Below are 21,052 nucleotides of genomic sequence, written 5' to 3'. Positions count from 1 at the left end.
CGCAGAAATAGTATATAATTGCTTAAATTTCTGATATTATTCAGTAGTAAAATTTTTATATTCAATACAACTGAGAGTGAATATATTTAATTTAAGATAATTTCTCATTTGACTGAATAAATGTGCCGTTTTAATAAAAAATCTAGAAAATATTGATATCTATTATATTAATATATATATAGTCTTTATATATATATATAATTTTTGTGTATGTGTGAGACGGAGTCTTGCTCTGTCGCCCAGGCTGGAGTGCAGTGGTGCGATCTCGGCTCACTGCAAGCTCTGCCTCCCGGGTTCACGCCATTCTCCTACCTCAGCCTCCCGAGTAGCTGGGACTACAGGTGCCGCCACCACGCCCGGCTAATTTTTTGTATTTTTTAGTAGAGACGGGGTTTCACCATATTAGCCAGGATGGTCTCAATCTCCTGACCTCATGATCTGCCCACCTCAGCCTCCCGGAGTGCTGGGATTACAGGCGTGAGCCACCACACCCGGCCAATGTGCACAGTGTGATTACAACATAAAACAGAACCAGATAGGCTGTGGAAGAGATAACAATGTATATTCATGTGTTTCTGGTATAGAGGAAAAGAGAATTTTTCCCTTCACCCTTCAAAGATTTAAGTCTGCTGAAATAAACCGGCAATATGACAGTTTAATGGAAAGAGAAGCATAGAAAAATATTTATATGTAAGTGCAAGGGAATCATACAAAGTATAAAACTCAAAGAAGGGATAGATGGTTGAAACTTAATTACCCTCTTCATAGGATGAGGGAAGTGGGGATAGTAGGCAATTTTAGAGGAAGATTAAATGATCTTCATAGAAGATGAATGGGCCCAACAAATAGACAATAGCCTGAGACAAATTTCCTCTGACCTCTGGGAGAGGTGGTGACAAGTTCTGGGAAGGTGAGGGGCAGAACTGCACTGCAAACAAAGGTTTTCTTATTATGTAGATAAAGTCTCTCAGATAACAACCCCAAGAAGAATAGTTGAACAGTCTTTCCAGTAGGCATGGTAATGACCTTTAGTTTCTTCTTTGGTAATTAATCTTTACAGGTTAATGAGATTTCAGACAGGGAATTTAGGGCAATTGTGTTTCTTTTGGAAGACCTTTTCTCAGTCAGGTAAGGGAACTTCAGAGAGCTCCCCTCTCTGTTCTTGGGGCAAAGGAGGGGACAGAAACAAAGGAATGTCAGAGAGACGTTGATGTTAAGGAAGTTTCTGAGGACTTACAATTTCCTTTAATTCAAAGTGCTCAGAAAGCCAAAGCACCACATTTTGGGGTATCATTTTCTGAGAACCAACACTAGTCTGACTGTTAACACTGTGAGACTGACATTACCAAAGAGAGTTTTGTTCTCAGTGGGCTTGCTTGGGTACCAAGTTTATGAAAATGTACTCCTGATGATGGAGTAAAATCAGCCAATGTTTAAGGATTGGTAGTTTGTGTTTATAGCATTTAGCTCTTGCCTATTTAAAGGAGTGCTGGCAGCTGAATAATCCAGGATGACCTTCCTCACAAGTCGGGCAATTGGTTGACTCTCAGCTGGATATCTTGGTTCCCCTCCTTATGATCTTTCATTTTCCAGCAGGCTAGTTCAGTAGGTTCCCATGTTGGTCTCAGGGTTCCAACTCAGCAAGAGAAGGCAAGACGCCTTCTGTACTCAAGAGTACAAGAACCTTTCTTCCAGGGAAATATGTGCTTTAGTTCCATTGGTCAAATCAAGTCGTATGACCTAGCTCTCAGCTTCAAGGGGGAGGAGAAATGACCTTCATAGCCATTTTTATAAGCTCTCATTTTATTCTATTCTATTCTCAATTCTCAGACAGAATTGAGAACAGGTTAATGGTCTTTTCCGCCTATGTAAAAAAAAAGTTGAAAATTCCTTTCTATAGCATGACAAGTTGTAAATCTTGAAACATCTCTGATAAGAGCCAACCTACATGAGTTGTGTTTGCCTGTGAAATTAAAAAATAATGGAGAAAACCCACATGTTCTTATCTTGTATTTCTTCAAGAACACTCAATCCTTGTAAAGCTAATATTGAATTAAATGAATAAAAAAAAAAAAACTGGAAAAGAAACTGAGTTATACATTTACTGAAAGCCTAACTCGGCTTTAATGTTCTCTTTAGCAAATACATATTTTAATATTATTGCATTTGTTTTTATCAGCCAATAAATGCTTCTCATTTAAGAAATCTTGAAGGGGAACCTATTAGATGCTAATGATTCATACCAATACATATTACCATTTTATAAATTGTGTTTGTTTTTATCCAACCTGCCATTTTCATCAAGAATTATCTCTTCAATACAAGTAATATGAGACAAAGATGATTAATACTAACAGTTGAAATGTGAATTTTAGGGAGACAAAGATTTTTACCATTTGATTTACTACTGTCTCTTAAGTGTCCAGAATACTGCATATATATATATATATATATATATATTCAGAAAGTATGTATACACACACACACACACATATATATACTTTCCAAATTCCTCTGATTCAGATGGGTTTTATTAGATTATTTAAAATGAATATCAGTGTCTCTGATGACAAATGACAATAGCAATTTATTCAGATGAATTTCAGTGTGAAGATTTAGTGGGGTCAGTCACAAGACTCAAAATAGGATCAGAAAGAGAGGACAGCTGCCTTAAAAAATATTTTCTATGAAGAAAGTATAGAAACTTATATTGAGGGTGAATTTAAGAAAAGAAAGCATACCTACAAATGCCAAAATAATGGGAGAGATTTTTCCTTTGGGAAACAAATATGCTTAAATACTCAAAACTATTTATTAATGACCTTTTATTTTCTATTCTGTTCCTTTTTCTTTCCCTTCTCTTTTCTTTTTGTTTGATTTTAACAGATCCGTGGTGGAAAACTGATGATCTCCAATACCAGGAAAAGTGATGCAGGGATGTATACTTGTGTTGGTACCAATATGGTGGGAGAAAGGGACAGTGACCCAGCAGAGCTGACTGTCTTTGGTAAAACTTTCTTCTAAATTATAATTTTTTTATTTTTATCAATTTTTCTTTGCTTTTAAGTATTACTAACATTAAAACCTGGGCCATATTAGGACAGTTACTCATGACTTGTGGTAAGCAGTGACAAATTAGAATTATCTTGTTTTCTGTCTTTCCAATAAAAGCTTTGATGTAAAGAAAAAATTATTTGTAGCTTCAGTTAACTTACATTGTTCATATATTTGTTAGATTTTGGAGTTCATCAAAAGGTAAAAATATATTCTTTCTCAAAGCCTATTTGAGATATTACATCTATCTAAAGTTTATCACTCATTCCACTCTCATGCATTTATCAGGGAGCTATTATGTGCAAGACACAGGGTAAGGATTTTTAAAAATCAGAGAGTATAGTACAAAAAAACTTGTTTTCCCAGATTTTAGAAATTCCAACTGAAGTATTTATAATTTCAACTGTTGATAAAAGTACTATGTATGCACACATATAAATTCAAAATTAGAAAAAGGACCCCTAAAATGAGATATTTTGTTATGATATTCACGTTCCTTCAACTTAAGGCTCTCCTTAGCTGGATAAATGCAATTAATAGGTTAAAAACTGATTAGAACCATATCACATAAATGGTGGATAAAGTATCAGAAAGGAGAAAACTGGGGACAAAGATGGTCAAGGAAACAAATGTAAGGAAAATACTACAAGGCAAATGTGGAAGATTGAAAGAGAGAGAAAATGACAAAAAAAAAATGGAGAAAATAGATATGTTAAATATACTAAAAAATTAAACACTCTTTTAGAATACACTGAAGTTCTATTCAAACCTCTGTATAGACACACATTTATAGATGCACACATGCACACACAAACGTGTACATACCTGTATGTATGTGTATGTACATGTGTATATATACAATCTTCATTACACATTTTACTATTGCAGATATTAGGTGATATTTTAAGAGCAAAAATATCATTGTGATGATTATTTTTCAGTACCGGTAAAATAATCCTCTACTTCTGTGCATGATATAAAATCCCTATTTGTCGTCATTACTCAGGACACACCCAAGTGTGGCACCAAAGCCCTGCATAGGTCCCTAAAGAAAATTATTTTTGCTAGTTTGGGAGATGCCATCCCATGGTGTAATGGGAGTGCCACTATAGAAAGAGCTGTATTAAGATTTCTGCTATTTTTCAAGTGTTAAGATTGTGCTTTATGCATGTGTACCAGAATGCAGACCTCTCCTTTCAATCATTCTGAGCACTGGGTAATCTCTGGTAACACTCCCTGCGGCTACTAAGCAGCTTGAAGTCCCAAATGACAAAGCTAGGAGAAATCCCATAATTCGTTAAAGGAATTGAATAGAAAAACTAAAATTGTTCAAAGTATGCATGTAGATTTCTATCCTGCAGAGCTCAGACAAGTGTGAGTTTGCCCCTGCATTTCCTGCAGTCCTCTATAAGAGTCTCAAGATGTGCTGCACTCTGTAATGAATAAAATACAGCTTTGCCTGCGAAGATATGATATTAGTGGTCACTGAACGTTAGCATTGAAAGCCCACAAGTACAGCTCTTCTATTTAAAGAAACACTCGTTGCTTTTTTTCTGTAACTACCACAAACTCTGGAATAGGCAAAAAAAAAAAAAAAAAAAAAAAAAACAAAAGCTGTATTACTGCAGCATAGACTGCCTTCAGAAGGAAATTGAAAGGGTTTAATGTCATTACCGAAGCAATTAGACTTACCGCTAATGAGACATCCTCATGAAATATTTACTGTACCTTCCCTAAAGAAATGATGAGAACTGCTGGGGATTCCTAAACATGTCAAGAGTTATGTGGGAACTTCTAAATTATGTCGAAAATAGCTATCATCCAAAGAGACTGAATTTGGCTAGAGGCACTTCCCCTGGCAGAATTGATTTAGGAAACTGAGAAGTGTTTATTAGATGGTGTAACCTAGTCAGAACTGACCTGAGGGGTGATAAGTACAAGATTAAGTTGACGGAAAAACTAACTTTCCATTATTGGTAAGAAAACAACATCCAAATCCAAAAGAAAAACAAAACAACAACAAAGAAAGTGATGGTCCAAATCAAGGATGTGACAAGTATTGCCCGAGAAACCCCTTCTGTATCTTGGCTCCTTATTCTCAGAGAATGTAAAAGAAACAGTGTACTATTAATAGAGAGGTCTTCTCTATTTTATGCTGGTACTCCTACATCTAATACACATTTTCCAATAAAACTCTTTATATTTTAGCATTGTTACATATTATCAGTTTTGACCTAATGTTTACATAGGTAAAATTGATTATACTTCATACAATTTTATTTTCATGGAGCAGCAATTTCACTTTTAAAGGTCTGGCTACTATAGCCATTCTGTAGCTACGGAAGGTTTATAAATGTCCTTTGCAATTCAATCTTTACCTTAAGATATGTTATACAGAACAAGTAACATTTTGTTGTTCAAAAAAATAAGTATATGCATAAGTAAAGTAACATTTAATTGTTCAAGAAATGTAATTCACTTGTAAATGCCAAGAAAACAATGAAAGGATTAAAGGTTTTTTTTCCAATATAATAGCTATCTACTTTCCGAGACATATTGCTAGGAAAAGGAATTTCTCAATTCTTCAAGTATTTTGATTCTAATGGGCTTGGACTTTGAAGTTTTATAGTTTAATATTTCAACATTATATATTTTAAATGTGCCATTTGGTCATATCAAAGATATGATCAGTGTGACTTAATTTTAAAAAGTTACTGTGCCATTCTCCATGAATCACGTATTGTGGTTGATCTTCTAATATTTTTTGGCCATGAAATAACATCCTAATTAACTGGGCATTATCCAATCTAAAAATTAGAAGTAGGTATCATGGTCTACAATAGCACTCACATCTATGGCCTAATCGATACACCTTCCTGAAGAATAGCCCCTGGAAGTTTACATGTTAAGCTCTAAAGATCCTGGATGGCAAAGAAAGTAGAGTTGAAGTAAATAATTCAGTTTCTAATTATGAGTAGATTTCAGAGAACTGCTATCCAAAATTCAACTGGTTTTTAAAAATGACATGTGGATTTTAAAATGATTTTCAGGTGTTTATCAATGCAATACATGAAAACTTACTTTATGTGTAACATTTGTAAAACATAATAAATATTACAAAACTTAGAATGAAATACAGGAATCTCTTGCCCCAACACACACACACACACACACACACACACACACACACACACAGTCTCGCCCACACACACACATTTCTCATCATTTTACATTCTGTTTTATCTAGTTCTTCTGGGATTTGTTTCCATATTTCTGAGTATGTGCTTAACCTGCTATTTATCATTGTATCAATGTCATGCATTGTTTGACTTCCTATTATGGAAGATGACGATTTGGCCCACTTATATCTCCTTCTCCACCTTCTCACCTCCATGTTTCCTTCTTTTTCTCTTTTTAGTATATGAACTTCAGAAACATTGGTTATTTTAATATTCAGAATTTGAGTTACTATAGTCATGTAAATATTATTGACTGTGAGTTGAATGTTATAGTATTATGACCATATTTGTTTTCTGGTACTATTTTGGTTCCTCTTTGAATTAATAATAAATCCATTTTCCCATTTACTTATGCTTGTCTATACCTGTCATGAATTCTTGAAATCTCTAACAGGATCTATAAAATCTTCTATAATCTATTTTCTTAGACTTTAGCTATTAAGTCCCCTTCACTACAGCCTTCCCTGAGGCTACCTGATCTGACTTGGTTAGCTATTCCTTAGGTCTACCCCATAAACCTGATTCTGATGTTGTCTTCCTCATCTGTAGTGTTGGATCTTCTGTTTTCTGCAGGCTGTGTTTGTTTCTTGGCGAACCCTTCTTTTCAGAAGGGGGGTTCTCAACTTCTTTCTGCTTGGCTGAAGTTTGGAGCACATTCCAACCAAAACTCCTTTACTCTATCCAAACCTTAGAGTTCTAGTTTAGAATTATACTTTAGTTAGGGAATTTGACTTAAATAATATTTTTGCTTAGAATATTAAAGTTGTGACTCTAATATCATTTAGCTTCTCATGATGCTCTTGAGAAATCTACTGTGATCTGATTCCTTTATCTTTGTATGTGATCAATTTTCTTTCTTTCTTTTTTTTTTTTTCTTTCCAAATGTTTGGTACTCTCTTTACCCCAGTGTTCTGAAATGGTTCAATAAATTACCTTAGTTTGACACTCTTTTATCTTCCTGTCTATATAGGTGATAAGCAATCTCAATCTGAAAACTCTCAACTAAAACAATTCAATGAAATTTTTATTTTTTTTTATTTTTCTTTGTCAAACATGTTTTCATTAATTAGATTTTAAACCTCCTTGGTTTTTCTTTTCTCTAATTCCTCCTTACTTATAGCATCCTGTTCCTTTGTAGCAGAGAGTATTGTTTTTGTAATTTGTATTTTGTTTTATTTTTTCCCCAGCTTTTACTAAGTTTCCGGGTACATGTGCAGGATGCGTAGGTTTGTTACCTAGGTAAACTTGTGCCATAGTGGTTTTGGCTGCACAGATTAACCTATCACCTAGGTATTAGGTCCTGTATCCATTAGTTGTTCTTGCTGATACTCTCCCTCACCATGCTCCTTTGTGAAGCTCCAGTGTGTTGTTACCCCAGTGTGTTCATATATTACCATTGTTCAGCTCCCACTTATAAGTAAGAACATGTGTTGTTTGGTTTTCTGTTTCTGCAGTAGTTTGCTAAGGATAATGGCATCCAGCTCCTTCTGTGTCCCTGCAAAGGACATGATCTGATTCCTTTTTCTGACTGCATAGTATTCCATGGTGTATTTGTACCACATTTTCTTTATTCAGTCTATGATGCGCATTTGGGTTGATTCCATGTATTTGCTATTGTGAATAGTGCTGCAATGAACATACATGTGCATGTATCTTTATAATAGAATGATTTATATTCCTTTGGGTATATACCCAGTAATAGATTGCTGGGTCAAATGGTATTTCTGTTTCTAGATCCTTAAGGAATCGCCACACTGTCTTCCACAACAGTTGAATTAATTTACATTTCCACCAACTGTGTAAAAGCATTCCTATTTCTCTGCAGCCTCACCAGCATCTGTTGTTACTTGACTTTTTAATAATTGCTGTTCTGACTGGCATGAGATGGTATCTCATTGTGGTTTTGATTTGCATTTCTCTAATAATCAGTGATGTGGAACTTTTTTTCATCTTTGTTGGCCACACAAATGTCTTCTTTTGAGAAGTTTCTGTTCATGTCCTTTGCCCACTTTTTAATGGGGGTTGTTTGTTTTTTCTTGTAAGGTTGTTTAAGTTCCTTGTACATCTGGATGTTAGGCCTTTGTCAGATGCATAGATTGTAAATATTTTCTCCTATTCTGTAGAATATCTGTTCACTCTGATGATAGTTTCTTTTGCTGTAGCTCAGAATTTTAATAACCCTTTTTTTAAAGTAAAATTATCTTGTGATGCTTCTCTGCCTTTATTTCCTCTTAGCTTCTCTTCCCCACCATCCCTCACCACTAAGGCTAAATACCACATTTTTCTTTGTCTTTTCACTGGAAGCTTTTTTCAAATGGCACATGATCTATTTTTGTTAATTCATATTTAATTGTTATTCTTCAAAAAGATTACTGGAAACTCTGTGCCAACTGATTATTTTCACCATGCGACGTTCAGATTGAGAACTAACCATTATGGGGAGGATGAGGACAGAGACTGGGGCTGTGATGCTGGTTTTCAGTCTTTGAGAGACAATAGTTGATAACCTGAGAGTAGTTGACATATTCATAGATAATGCTATGAGAGAAGATCCTTAGAAGAAATATCTGTATTTTATTAATAGCATATGGTATTAATTTAAGTATTAAGAACATGAGGTGTTAAGATTGTTGTTGGCAATATAATCCTTTCTTGAGTATATTTATTAAGCATCTACTATGTCCCATGCCCTGTTTAAGTGCTTAAATACTAATGATGGAATGAACAGACAGAGTCCGTGCTCTCACCTAGACTCTTATGTCATGTTATCAGCAATAACATGAAACTTTGCCTCTAATAGGTGGTGAGAGAGGCATTTTTTTTTCCTCTGAGAACATTTATCTATATTTGTCTTTGCTTCATAGGATGATTTTTCTCTGGCAAGGAAAGTTCTAACCAAAAGGAAACTAACACAGTCAGGATTTATTTAATCACATTCAGATAGCCTGATCATTATAATTCAGTCTTTTTCTGGAAGGGCATGATAATTCACATTCCATGACTATCGAACCCACCCTCACCTCATACATGCCCAGTTAAATAAAAGGAGACCTGCCAGGGCCATCTGACTTCCAATTTAATTGACACTACACGGTGGCAGGTCTTTTCTGGGTGAGCTGAAGTCAAGATAAGGTTTACAAGCAGTGGTTAACTCCAGTGTCCTTTTGTTACATAGCTTTGGTCTTACAGGACTTAAAGAACTCCACCTATGTAATTATTGCCATAACACTAGTTTTATAAAGTTAAGCAAAGTTTATTTGTAAAATTTTATGGTCATTTGAGAAATAGCTGTTATAACACAGTCATTGACAATTTTAAAGCCATTTTCGATGACTGAATACAGCTAAAAAGAGAAATTTGTTTGCTGGGCACTTAATTTTTTTCATGTAACTAAGGACCTTAAGAGATACTATGCAACCACATTTCAGATTTATGGTATTTTGTGTTAAATTGTATATTTGCTTTCTGATTATTTTTGACATAACTACAACGAGACTTGGTATTTGATTTTATTATAGCTGCATATAAAGTTGGATTTTTCCAAAATGCCAATTTGAAACTACATTGACAAGACTGACTACTTGAGGGCTGTACTTTACAGAAACAACTGGCAAACAACACCACTGTCCCAAGAGAGATTAATCTTGTAAGCAAGTTATGCAGGTGATTCAAATCCTGTTAATCTCACATAAAAAATGTTAATTGCATTGGCAAAGACATTGCCTCTGATCACTCTGCAGTTATATAATTAGAGATCAGCCCATTCAGAGAGGCTCTAATCTAATTGATAAGCAGTCAGCAAATGACCCTTGAGATTTCTTCCCCGTTTTTCAATATGTGGTCAGACATAAGGTAGTAACACGAAGAAATCAGTGACCTTGTTTTGACACGTTTTAAAATTAAGTTTGCTTGTTATTCAATAGTTTAAGATTTTCATGCACATTTATTTTAAGTGGATGGAGCTCTAATTGTCCAAACTCTATGGAGCATTAATAGGTATTGAGTGTGATCACTTATCAATGCATTGGATGATTCTGTTATCAACTTACTTTCTAATCCTTCGAGCTTTTCATTTTTTTGGAGATGATTTTGAGTCGAAAGGGGAGACTCAAGTCACTTCCTTGTAATTTTTAGAATTTCTGTCTGAAAGGGGCTTGGTTTTGTCTTTGGTTATTGTAACAGTTGCCACTGCAAATGCAAATCATTTGAAATACATTTTTGGCCTGTACCACTTCTTCAGTCTTCATATTTATGTTTCTGATTCTCGGATTTTCTGGAAATAAAGTTGGTTAAGAAAAGTGGAAAATAGTTCTTACAAAAAATTTCTTCCACTTAAATAAATGTTAGGCAAACCTACAGTTTTTAACATAATGTTTTCTGTGGGTAATTACGAAAATTGCAAAGCAGAAGGTGAGTTTAGTATAATTAACAGAAAACAATTGGAATAATGAATAATACAGTTTAGAGATAATTGTTAGAAAGGATGTGATGGACATTCTCAGAATAATACTTTAAAATATGTGACCAAGCTCCAGTATCTCAGGAATTTCCCATGTCACATTGTTGGACAGCACATGCTCATACCCAGGTATAAAACCCATGTTGATGTGTCACGTACATGCAGGTGACTTTCATCTCACTTCTTCTTTGCCTTTGTTTTGTTTTGTTTTGTTTTTCTATCCATCGAATTACATTTTTTCACCATGAGCCAATGTCGGACTTGCAAAAATTGTATACCACATATGCTCCTGTGGTTATCCAGTTGCTAAGCAACTGGACTCTGCTTGAGGGTAGCAGGGAAGAGAAAAGGTTCATTGTGAAGTTCTGCACCCCTGCTGAGTTCATTTGAACAGCAGCAGGGATCCTGTATCTTGATTCTTCTTGAAATTATAAATCAAGTGCTTCCACGTGTCTCTGTATAAAACAATGAGGCTTAGAACAAGTACGATGACCAAAAAAACCCTTAAGGATCCTGATGGTCTCCCCTTGAGGAAGGGACAGCTTAGTTTGTGACATTTCTGATGTAACTTTGGCCATTGGATTAATTATATGTTGTGATTTTGTGACTGTTAGCCAGTTAAGGAAAGCATACACAAAGTTTTCCTGAAAATATAAGTAAGTATTTTAATGGAACTGGTCTCACATAGTGTTTTTCAATTTATTTTATACCCAGCATGATGTCATGAAAACTTTTCATATTAGATAGGTAGTTTTAATATTGCAATGACTTAACAGTTTTTCAGTGTATAAGTTTGCCTGATGTATATATCCTTTAACATTATTCTCTTATTAAAGAATCAAAGGTATTTGTATTTTGCTTTTGATTGCATTTAGCAATCCTAACGTTTTCCAATACTGTCAGTTGCTGCAATGATCCTATGGACTTCTTATTTTTGTTGCAATTATCAGTTATCGAAGTCACTGTTCTGCATTGTTATATTTTGCAGAGTGTCTGCAAGTAATGGTTGTTTTGGTTCTTCTTCAGTGCTCACACTTCCTTTGTCTTACTGATTTTTCACGTTGGCATGCCCGTCTTGTTCTGGACTTCAATGGGCATAACTTTTGTATCTTACTTTTAAGAGAATTTTCGCATTTAATTTATGACAAAATATCTTCATCACGTTTAAAAAGTCTTTTTGATTCCTTCATTATTTAGATGTTTTTTAATCCAATAGCTATATCTATAGATTTGATCATATGTATTGTTATTTCCCTTCCTATTATATAAGTAACCTCCTTTGTCTCATTGAAAATTTGACTTCAAGTAATAGAAATCTGCTTAACAATGGCTTAGGCATAAGAAAAAAATCATTTTTCTCATCCTCACCATTTCTATGATGAAAGGAGCTTAAACACACAAACTCACACATACATGCACACACTCACACACACTCCATGTTTTACCTGCCATTATGTTTCAGTTTGCTAAATGAAAAGTTGAGACACTTCCTAGAGTTTCCTTTTCACTCTATGCGTCTGACTGATCCCCCAGTTTCGATCTCTCTTTTCTTCCCCTTTTCCACATCCTATGAACCATTGTGTCAGTTTAAGCTGAAATAATTTCTTACAACAACCCTTTGACCTAATTCATGACTTTGTTTCTCTTCTACTTTATCTTTGACAGACGTGCCAACAAGCCCTTTTTCATATGCTTATTCAAAATGTTGCTTACTTACTTAAAGTCGTTCAGTAGCTCTCTATCAACCTCAGGGCAGAGCTCACAGTCCTTGAGTGGTGAACAAGGCCTTCATGGTCTTATCACTCCCTCTCTGGCTGGCTTTGTCTCTCACCACTTTCCCCAGTGAAGCTAAGCTGCTCACTATTCACCAGCTTGACCACTTAGTCAAAGTCTCCTCTAGGAGTGGCTGTATTAACATGTGCTGAATGAGTGAGTGGATGAGAGAAAGACTTCTCCAGCTCGTTCATTCCAGTGTCAGAATGTAGTATGATACTCCCACTAAAATCAAAGGGAACAGGAAGGGTCCCCTCTTGATGAATCATTTTTCAATCTTGAGTAATATCAATAGTGTCTCAAATCTCTTTAACATTAGGTTAATGTAGTTTTTGGATGAACTGGATGAATAGCTGCACCTGATAGCACAGAAAAAGTCAATCCTGCTTCCTATGCTAATTATTTATTTTTTGCTGTTAACATTTGGGACCCTCATAAGGATCTATTAATCCTATTGCCTATTTAACTACCAGAAATGATAGCTCAATACCAACTATTCCAGCCCCGAAATAGCTGTTTTGGGTACATAGTGTCCAGAGTTGAAAAAAATCACACTAAATTATTTTATCTGACATGCAAATTTGTTCTGTTGTCTGTGGGGCACAATTTGCTGCTAATTTTTTCAGGGTGTCTAAAATCTTTAGATGCAACCATGTTTTTCTTTCGTTTTTATGGATTGCTTGTCAATTCTGCATTTACAAAATTTTTCATGATAAAATTCTATTTGCCTTGTTTTATAGCTTGGGATTTTTGAGTCTCAGACTACAGATACTCAAGCATATGCAGAAAATTTTGATCCCTACTGTCAAATTCTCTGGAGAGATACAATTGTCTTCCTTCTAAATGCCAATGATAGTTGGTTTTATTGCAATAAAATATTTATCTTGCAACTCACACATTTGTTTTATAAATATGGATCTTGATTTAGTCAATAAAATCAAATACTCTTATTTTATACTCTTAAAATCTATTATTTGAAGTAATTTATTTTCTTTGAAGCTTTTCTGCCAAATACATTTTAGTTTTTGTGGCACTGTGTGCAAAATTTTAAATTAGAAGGTTTGAAACTCAAGTCCTAGGTGGCTAAATATGTCCAGATGGCCAGATAAATTGTGTCAACTTCCTATGAATCTCATCTTTCTTTTCCTTGGCTTAGTTCTCTTCCTACCTCAGTAAGTAGCAATATTGCATTTGCTTGTGATTTTTAGATATGGGCTAATAAAATTTAAATGAAAATTTTTCCAGTCTCAGACCATTATCCAAAAGGAAAGAACCTGGACGAGGAATGCCAATATTTAGCAAGACATAAAACCGCTTTCTGTTTTATATCCTCAGAAGCTAAGAATCTTATGGACAGGAAAAGATTTTTATGGATAAGGACTTATTTTTCTCCAGCTTTATGTCGAAGAGTGCTAGAATACAATTTAACAGTGCCAAATACAGATTAATAAAAGAAGAGAGGATGAAAACAGTAAAACAGAATACTGAAGAAATAAAAAACGTAAAATTAAGTAAACTAAAAATGGATAAATATCTCAAACACTTAAGAGAAGACCATTGGAGAAAACTCCAAAACTTGATAAATAAATAGTTTGCAACATTTAATAATGGCAGTCTCTGTATTTAAGAAAAAAAAATCAGGTAGACAGCTTTCCATACATGAAGTTAAAATAATCATGGGAATATTAAGTCCTTATCAAATCATAGCCTAAGTGGGAAAATTTAGGTTATATATATGTGCGAAAGTACACATTTTTTTATTTTCTCTGGTGTTCTTGAGGAATATTAATATTTGGTTTTTCAAATATTTTTATTCCTTTCGACTTTTAGTTTTCCCACATTGAGCCCTGATAATAGATTATTGTGATCATTTTTAATCTCTTTTTCCTGTAGAATTCAGTGTTCTGATTTTTTATGATAGGATCCACCTGATTTAGCTCAGGGATTCAGTGAAAAATCAATTTAATATTTTTTCCAAAGGTTGTATCGTCTTAAGTGCAAACTGTAGCTATTCCTTTGTTCCAAACTATTTTATTTTATTGAATGCTGTTGGACTCACAAGGCCACAGAGTGAGGTACCTGTGTGCCAAAAGTAAATTAGGTTTCCTTTGCTTTTCTCATAATGTAATTACAGCACGTATAATAGTTTATCTCATTTTACCATTGTTTCTTTTTTTTTTCAAGAACGACCCACATTTCTCAGGAGGCCAATTAACCAGGTGGTACTGGAGGAAGAAGCTGTAGAATTTCGTTGTCAAGTCCAAGGAGATCCTCAACCAACTGTGAGGTGGAAAAAGGATGATGCGGACTTGCCAAGAGGAAGGTAAGACCATCATATGGATGGAAGATTGCTAGATAACCAGTGAATAATTAAGAAAGAAAAGGACAGCTACAGTGCCGCCACCACACACTCCTACGTCTTGGGGTATTTTCACTCATGTGATTTTTACATATGCAAGCCACATATTTACTGTTTGTATATTAAAGTCCTCCAGGCTTTCAGTGTCACTCTTTCAGTGAATATCTACGTCAATGTTTGATTCTTCATTCCACCTCTTATCCCCGGATCCCAGGGATTCCTGGGTGCCTTCTTTCCCCGGACCCTTTGAGGCATACTAATCCATTCCTGCAGAATGCCCCCTGCATGCCTCCATCAGTGACTGCCCTGTTCCCATGTTTCACCCTCTCTGGATACCATTTGTCACCTCTACGGCCCAAAGCATAACTAAAAAGACTACTGCATGTGGCTGACTGTAAGTCCTGGAGTAAAGGAAAGGTCAGCACAACACTGAACTGGTAGCAAGTAGTTGGCATTATTTTTCACATAGGGGATTTCTAACACAGAGACCTCCTGTTACTTTCTTTCTTGCCATCTCTTCATGGAGACCTTCTCTTCCATCTCTTTCTTATTGTTCTTATCACAAAGCGCTCAAACCCAATCTCTCAAACTCTCATCTTACTCAAAAATGCTTTTCATCTGATATAAAAATAGTTTTAACTTGTTGTTACATACATTTCCCTAAGACCTTGCCATTTAGAATCAAATCAGTAATTCAAGTGGTTTGTTGTTGTTGTTGTTGTTTTAACACAAGTAATTTTATCTTTAAGATTTGTTATGGCTTCCTGCTAGTTCTGCCTACTGACATTATAACCATCATACATTCTCCAATTATTGCCTGCATAAAATTGTATAGGCTGTGTTTTACTGGTTCTTGTTTTTTAAAACAAAGTTTTGGCCAGGCACGGTGGCTCATGCCTGTAATCCCAGCACTTTGGGAGATCAAGGCAGGTTGATCACCTCAGGTCAGTAGGTCAAGAGCAGCCTGACCAACATGGTGAAATCTTGTCTCTATTAATAATACAAAAAATTAGCCAGGTGTGATGGCACACACCTGTAATCCCAGTTACTCGGGAGGCTGAGTCTGGAGGATCACTTGAACCCAGGAGGTGGTGGTTGCAGTGAGCCAAGATCCTGCCACTGTTCTCCAGCCTGGGTGACAGAGTGAGACTCTGTCTCATAAAGAAAAAAAAAGAAAAAGAAAAACTTTGTTTCATTCAACTGACTGACATTAACCAGGCTTCCACAGAAGCTATATACCTTCTATGTGCTTTCACTGCTGTCAGTACTTTCCTAAATGTAAACATTCATTTCAAAATTTCAATTTTATAAATCCCAAGATATGATAGGATACTTTACTTCAAAAGACACGTCACTCATGGATTGAATGCACCAACCATTTATAATAGTTACTGAGAGGTTCTTTGCAATCTACGGGAATAAAGCAAGTGAAAACATTAATTCAGTTAGTTTTTCAGCCTGTGTAGTAGGGAAAGTCATTACTGTGTTTCTTTTATCATTTTAATGCCAGACCTCTATCTTTACAGGAATGGTATTATTAGAGGATGTTTGTAAATGTGGGGCTTTTCATGCCATCTCATTGGAGAAGCAGGTTAGGAAACAAGGAGAGTTTACACTATCGAATTGTTACTGTCCATCCTCTACACATAGTCAACAACTTGCTTCAAATTTGAGAGCACATAATGAATAATTTTAAAATGTTAATGTAAGGTGAAGAGATTAATTCTATAGTAAAATTTATCCTAGTGTAAACAAAGGTTTATTTTTTAAAACTGGGAGTATATGGCCTTGTCCATTGTAACTTCAAAAACTTTCAGTTTTGGCATAATTTTGATTCATAGGAAAATAACAAAGTTAGTAACAGAGAGTTTCCATATACACTACACCCAGTTTTCCTTAATATGTTACACGACTATAAAACATTTGTCACAACTAATGAGCAAAGCTTGATACATAATAATTAAGTACAGTGTATACATTATTTGGATCTCCCAGGTTGTCATCATTGTCCTCTTTCTACTCCAAGTCCTGTTCAGGTAATTACTGGGTTGGGTGTCACAGACTTCTGCATTTGTTCTCCTATCTCTCCAGTCTCTTCCGGCTTGTTACAGGCTCTTAGTGTTTCCTAGTTTTGTGAGCTTAACAAGCTTGCAGGGAAGTACTGGCCAGGTACGCTATCGAATGTTCCCCAAACTTGGATTAGTCTGGTGTTTTCTCCTATTAGAATGGATTCAGAGGTTTTTTTTTAAAAAAAACCACAGAAATGACATGCTCTTCTTATCACATTGTATCAGGGGGTACATTATATCCGTATAACAGCACTGGTGACCCTGTTAATTTTCAAACGCTGAGCAAGAGCTCGTTGAAAAAAGTATTAAAAATAGAGAATTGTAAGTGTGCATTGCATTTTAACATGTCTGTGTTTCTGAATTAAGGTAAAATAAAAAAGAATTGAGCCTAGTTTGATTATTTTCAGCTTAATGTAGGTGTTAGGTCATAAACCTGACAGCATAAGCTGCTCCACTGTTCTCTAAATCTTGCCAAATTCGTTTGCTTCAAAGTACAAATGATACATATAAATCAAACAACAGCATTCAAGTTACATTTTCAGAAGGTATGATATCAAGGCCACTAAACAACAAGGTTGCAAGCATGGGAACTCTTAGTTTCATTAACTTCCTTTAAAACATTTTCATAGCTTTGGCCTCTTTATTCTTTTTACTGGCATATTATTGTAGTACTTTGTGTCGCCAGTTAAATATTGTTAAAATCTTAGGCAAATGGAAGTGCTGTGTAAGCTTTAAATTGTTTTGTTAGAGAGGCTTAAAGCAAGGATAAGTGCAATATAGAAACTGAGGTCAATATTTTCATCATGCAAGAAGCATGTACTTTTCCTTGAATTCCCAGTCTTTAAGTGATATTTCAGAGGAGTTTATTCATTCCTCGATCTGTATGTATTAGCATAAGCCTCACTTATGCATAATGAGAGGGAAAGACACTTTCCTTGGTGAGGAATAACAGTAATAACTTTTAGCCAACCATAGACTAAATCAACAACATCGATTCTATTACATTATTTAGGTCTCAGACTAGGGAGATGGCCATTGTTCTTGTATAAGCAATTGGTGTGGTGGATGACATTTCTTTGGCTTAACACTTAATGAAATTTGAATAAGGTTTGTGTAGTGGTTCATGCTTAACACATTTATAGGAAGGCTTTGTAGGACAGCTGCATAGCCTGTAATTACTATGTAAGTAATATGTGACTGTTTTTCTTTTGGAGACAAGAAAAGCTTTTCAATTCAAGTTTAAATTTATGAAATGCTGTAAGAGCTATTAAAATCTTCAACACAGAAGAAGATATCTGTGCCAACCTTTCAGTAACCAGAGATGAATTAAGGGAGTATTTTTTTCCCCTTGCCTTGAAAATATTTTTTAAGTAGTACTGATATGCCTCTTTATTTAGTCTTAAACTCCTGACCTTTCTCAGTAACTACCTTTAATGAAATTACAACAGACTCAGTGAGTTGTATTAAAGCATTTTCTGAAAAGATGAATGTTTCAGTGAGGTAGGAAGCATAGCAAGTCTAGCAATAACCCTTATCCTCAACTAGGGAAAGTTATTTATGTGGACATTTTCCATGTGACCAAGGGACAAAACGGGAAGGAGTCTACATTTTACACATTAGTGCCAAACTGTTAATTCCTTGCAGACACTTCTGAAGATATTACCATTTCACAACTGAATATTTCAGGAAGCATACTGATTCTGTACCAAGTACCAATACTGTTTTCTAGAAGGTTTCAATACATATATGTTAGGGACAAAAATTTCATACACTAATGTGAAAATAAAGTGATGGGGGGGAACAAGCAAGTGAAAGGCATTTTATAGTTTATAAAAATTATGAATTTTAAAGCACATTTTAAAAGCATAATTTAAATAGTAGAAGATGCACTTTTGTGTTTACCTACATTTAGCGAGTGCCTACTACATTTATAATGCTCATTGCAAGTTTGAAAAAGTAAGAAACAAGGTAAATTAACTGTTATTAGTTCTTTAGTTTTTGTTTTATATTAGTGAGATTGGACGATGTAGGAAAGTATTTACATTCTGAATACAGTAAAGAAAGTAAACTGGAGCAACTCTAGTTATTTTCTTGGGTACTGTCTGTCTTTTGAGGGCAAATATCCAACATTTTGCTTATTAGTACTCTCTTGATTAAGTGCCTTTAATACACCTTTTCACAAAGTGTTTTAGGTGATAGAAGTTGCCAGTACTTTTAATAAATGAGGTGAGAGGTTCCACCTTATGCCATGTTCCATCATAACATAGGCTTATTGTGTATTTTTGTTATAGAAATATATTTATGTGCTGAAAGTCTGTAAAAAATTATAACATGAAGAAACATTACCATAACACAAGTAATATGACATAAAGAAACAATATAATAAAATTGTAACCAAAGATATAAAAATAAATTGAAATATGACAACACTACAGTGTACTGTTCAATTTAATATTAATGAGTTTTTTTTTAAATCCCTCTTGGAACTTGGATAAGAGTTAGTGTGATTAATCTGATTATGAATTCTTATCTATGCATGTCAGCAGACTTTGTATTTCATTTCATTATTAGCAGTCCTTAAAGAACTGTAAACAGGAGATTTAATATCTCTCATCATTCATGTAATTTTCAGCATATTACCATTAGCTCCATTTTCTTTTTTTATTTCTGTTTTATTTTCTAAACTAACTCTAAAGTGACACTAAGTTCCTCAATAACAACTTCTGTTTTCCACAGTAGAGAAAGGAATGTTCATAATCGCTCGTCAGAAGAAAAAGGAAATAAAATATGCCATTTACATTCTTATGCATGCCTGCAAATTCTAAATTTAGTTGATGGCTTGCACATAGTGGATATAATTAATGAATATTTCATAAAACAGGAAAGGGAGTAGAGAATAAGAGTTTCAAGATACGTAGAGCAAAATTCTATCAATTTTCCTTAACCCACTGACAAAATTTCCTTTTCTAAAGTGCAAGTCTATTTTAAGAGAGAATTTTCAGAGTTTTTAGTTCCATGAAATGTGAGATTTGCATAAACACATGATTCTTTAAGAAAGAAACTGAATGGAACTACTTACAATTCCTTTTTTTTTTTTTGGATGCATTTTTGTACAAAGTGTCCCTCTTAGCCCCGGAAAGTGTGTTTAGATTAATTTTTTGGAAGGTCTGTTGTTTAGAGCATGTGCTTCTGGGACACGGGGACGCTGAACAGGTCACTACCCTGTGGAGGTGATCGACCTTCTTCACAGATAGTGTGTGCATCAAGGACATGCAATAATTTGGGCTCCTGATAAATAACCACACTGATTAGGTTGGCTGGTAAAGACTGGGCAAGTGAAATGGTCTTAGCAAAAGAAGGAAAATCTAAGAACAGGAGAAAAACAATGTGTACAAAATATTGTAGATGACATCTAAAAAATGGACCGGTTCCTGAAAGTCAGAAATGTAAAGAAAAGTGCAAATGAAAAAATCTCTCTTTTTTACGCTATGCAGATGTCTTCGTCACGTCTATCTGAAAACAATTAGAAACTGCATGGGCAATGACTGTGGGACGTTTTAATACAAATGACAATAGCATGAAAATAGTTAGGCCACTGCCAAGGGGTTTTGGACTTCAGGCCTTGTTCTGCTACTGTTTGACCATTTAGTTTATTTACACTCCCATTTTCTGGAAATGATATTTGACAAATTTCTCTACTGCAAACTAGGAATGTGATCTTGAAGCAGCTATTTAAACTCTGTGTTTTATATTCTGAAAATATGGACCAGCAATGTGGTAGGACCGACGATTAACCTACATTTTGACTCATTTTAGAGGGTGAAGAATTATGCCACACATTCTAACTCAAAGGGCTATGAAAATGATACAGCCATCTCAAAGCACCGTAAACATTGTACAGTGGATGCGCACACATGCCTCAGTTTTACAAAGCCACCTGATTGGTGGCATTTATTAATTATAACTACAGGGAAAAAATAATTAATGCTGAAAAATATGAAATATATAATTTGTATATAATGACACATTCTCCTATCTTTGGCCATATGTTTCCATAGAAACATATACAATATTATTTTTAAATAGATATCACTTACGC

At 34.8% G+C, this 21,052-nt stretch overlaps 1 protein-coding gene across 5 annotated transcripts in view; it reads left to right on the top strand.

The window, feature by feature from the left end:
• Positions 1–21,052, top strand: part of ROBO2 (roundabout, axon guidance receptor, homolog 2 (Drosophila)) — a 1,384,675-nt gene that overhangs the window by 1,214,601 nt on the left and 149,022 nt on the right. For all 5 annotated transcript variants that reach the window (XM_011932803.1, XM_011932804.1, XM_011932802.1 and 2 more), the window contains exons 4-5: positions 2,887–3,007; positions 14,710–14,848. In XM_011932803.1, coding sequence (XP_011788193.1) covers positions 2,887–3,007; positions 14,710–14,848 — 260 coding nt within the window. The remainder of the gene's footprint in view (positions 1–2,886; positions 3,008–14,709; positions 14,849–21,052) is intronic.

This window comes from Colobus angolensis, unplaced genomic scaffold (assembly GCF_000951035.1).
Source record: "Colobus angolensis palliatus isolate OR3802 unplaced genomic scaffold, Cang.pa_1.0 Scaffold98, whole genome shotgun sequence".
Lineage (NCBI taxonomy): Eukaryota > Metazoa > Chordata > Mammalia > Primates > Cercopithecidae > Colobus > Colobus angolensis.
This window is presented reverse-complemented; position numbering and strand designations above follow the sequence as displayed.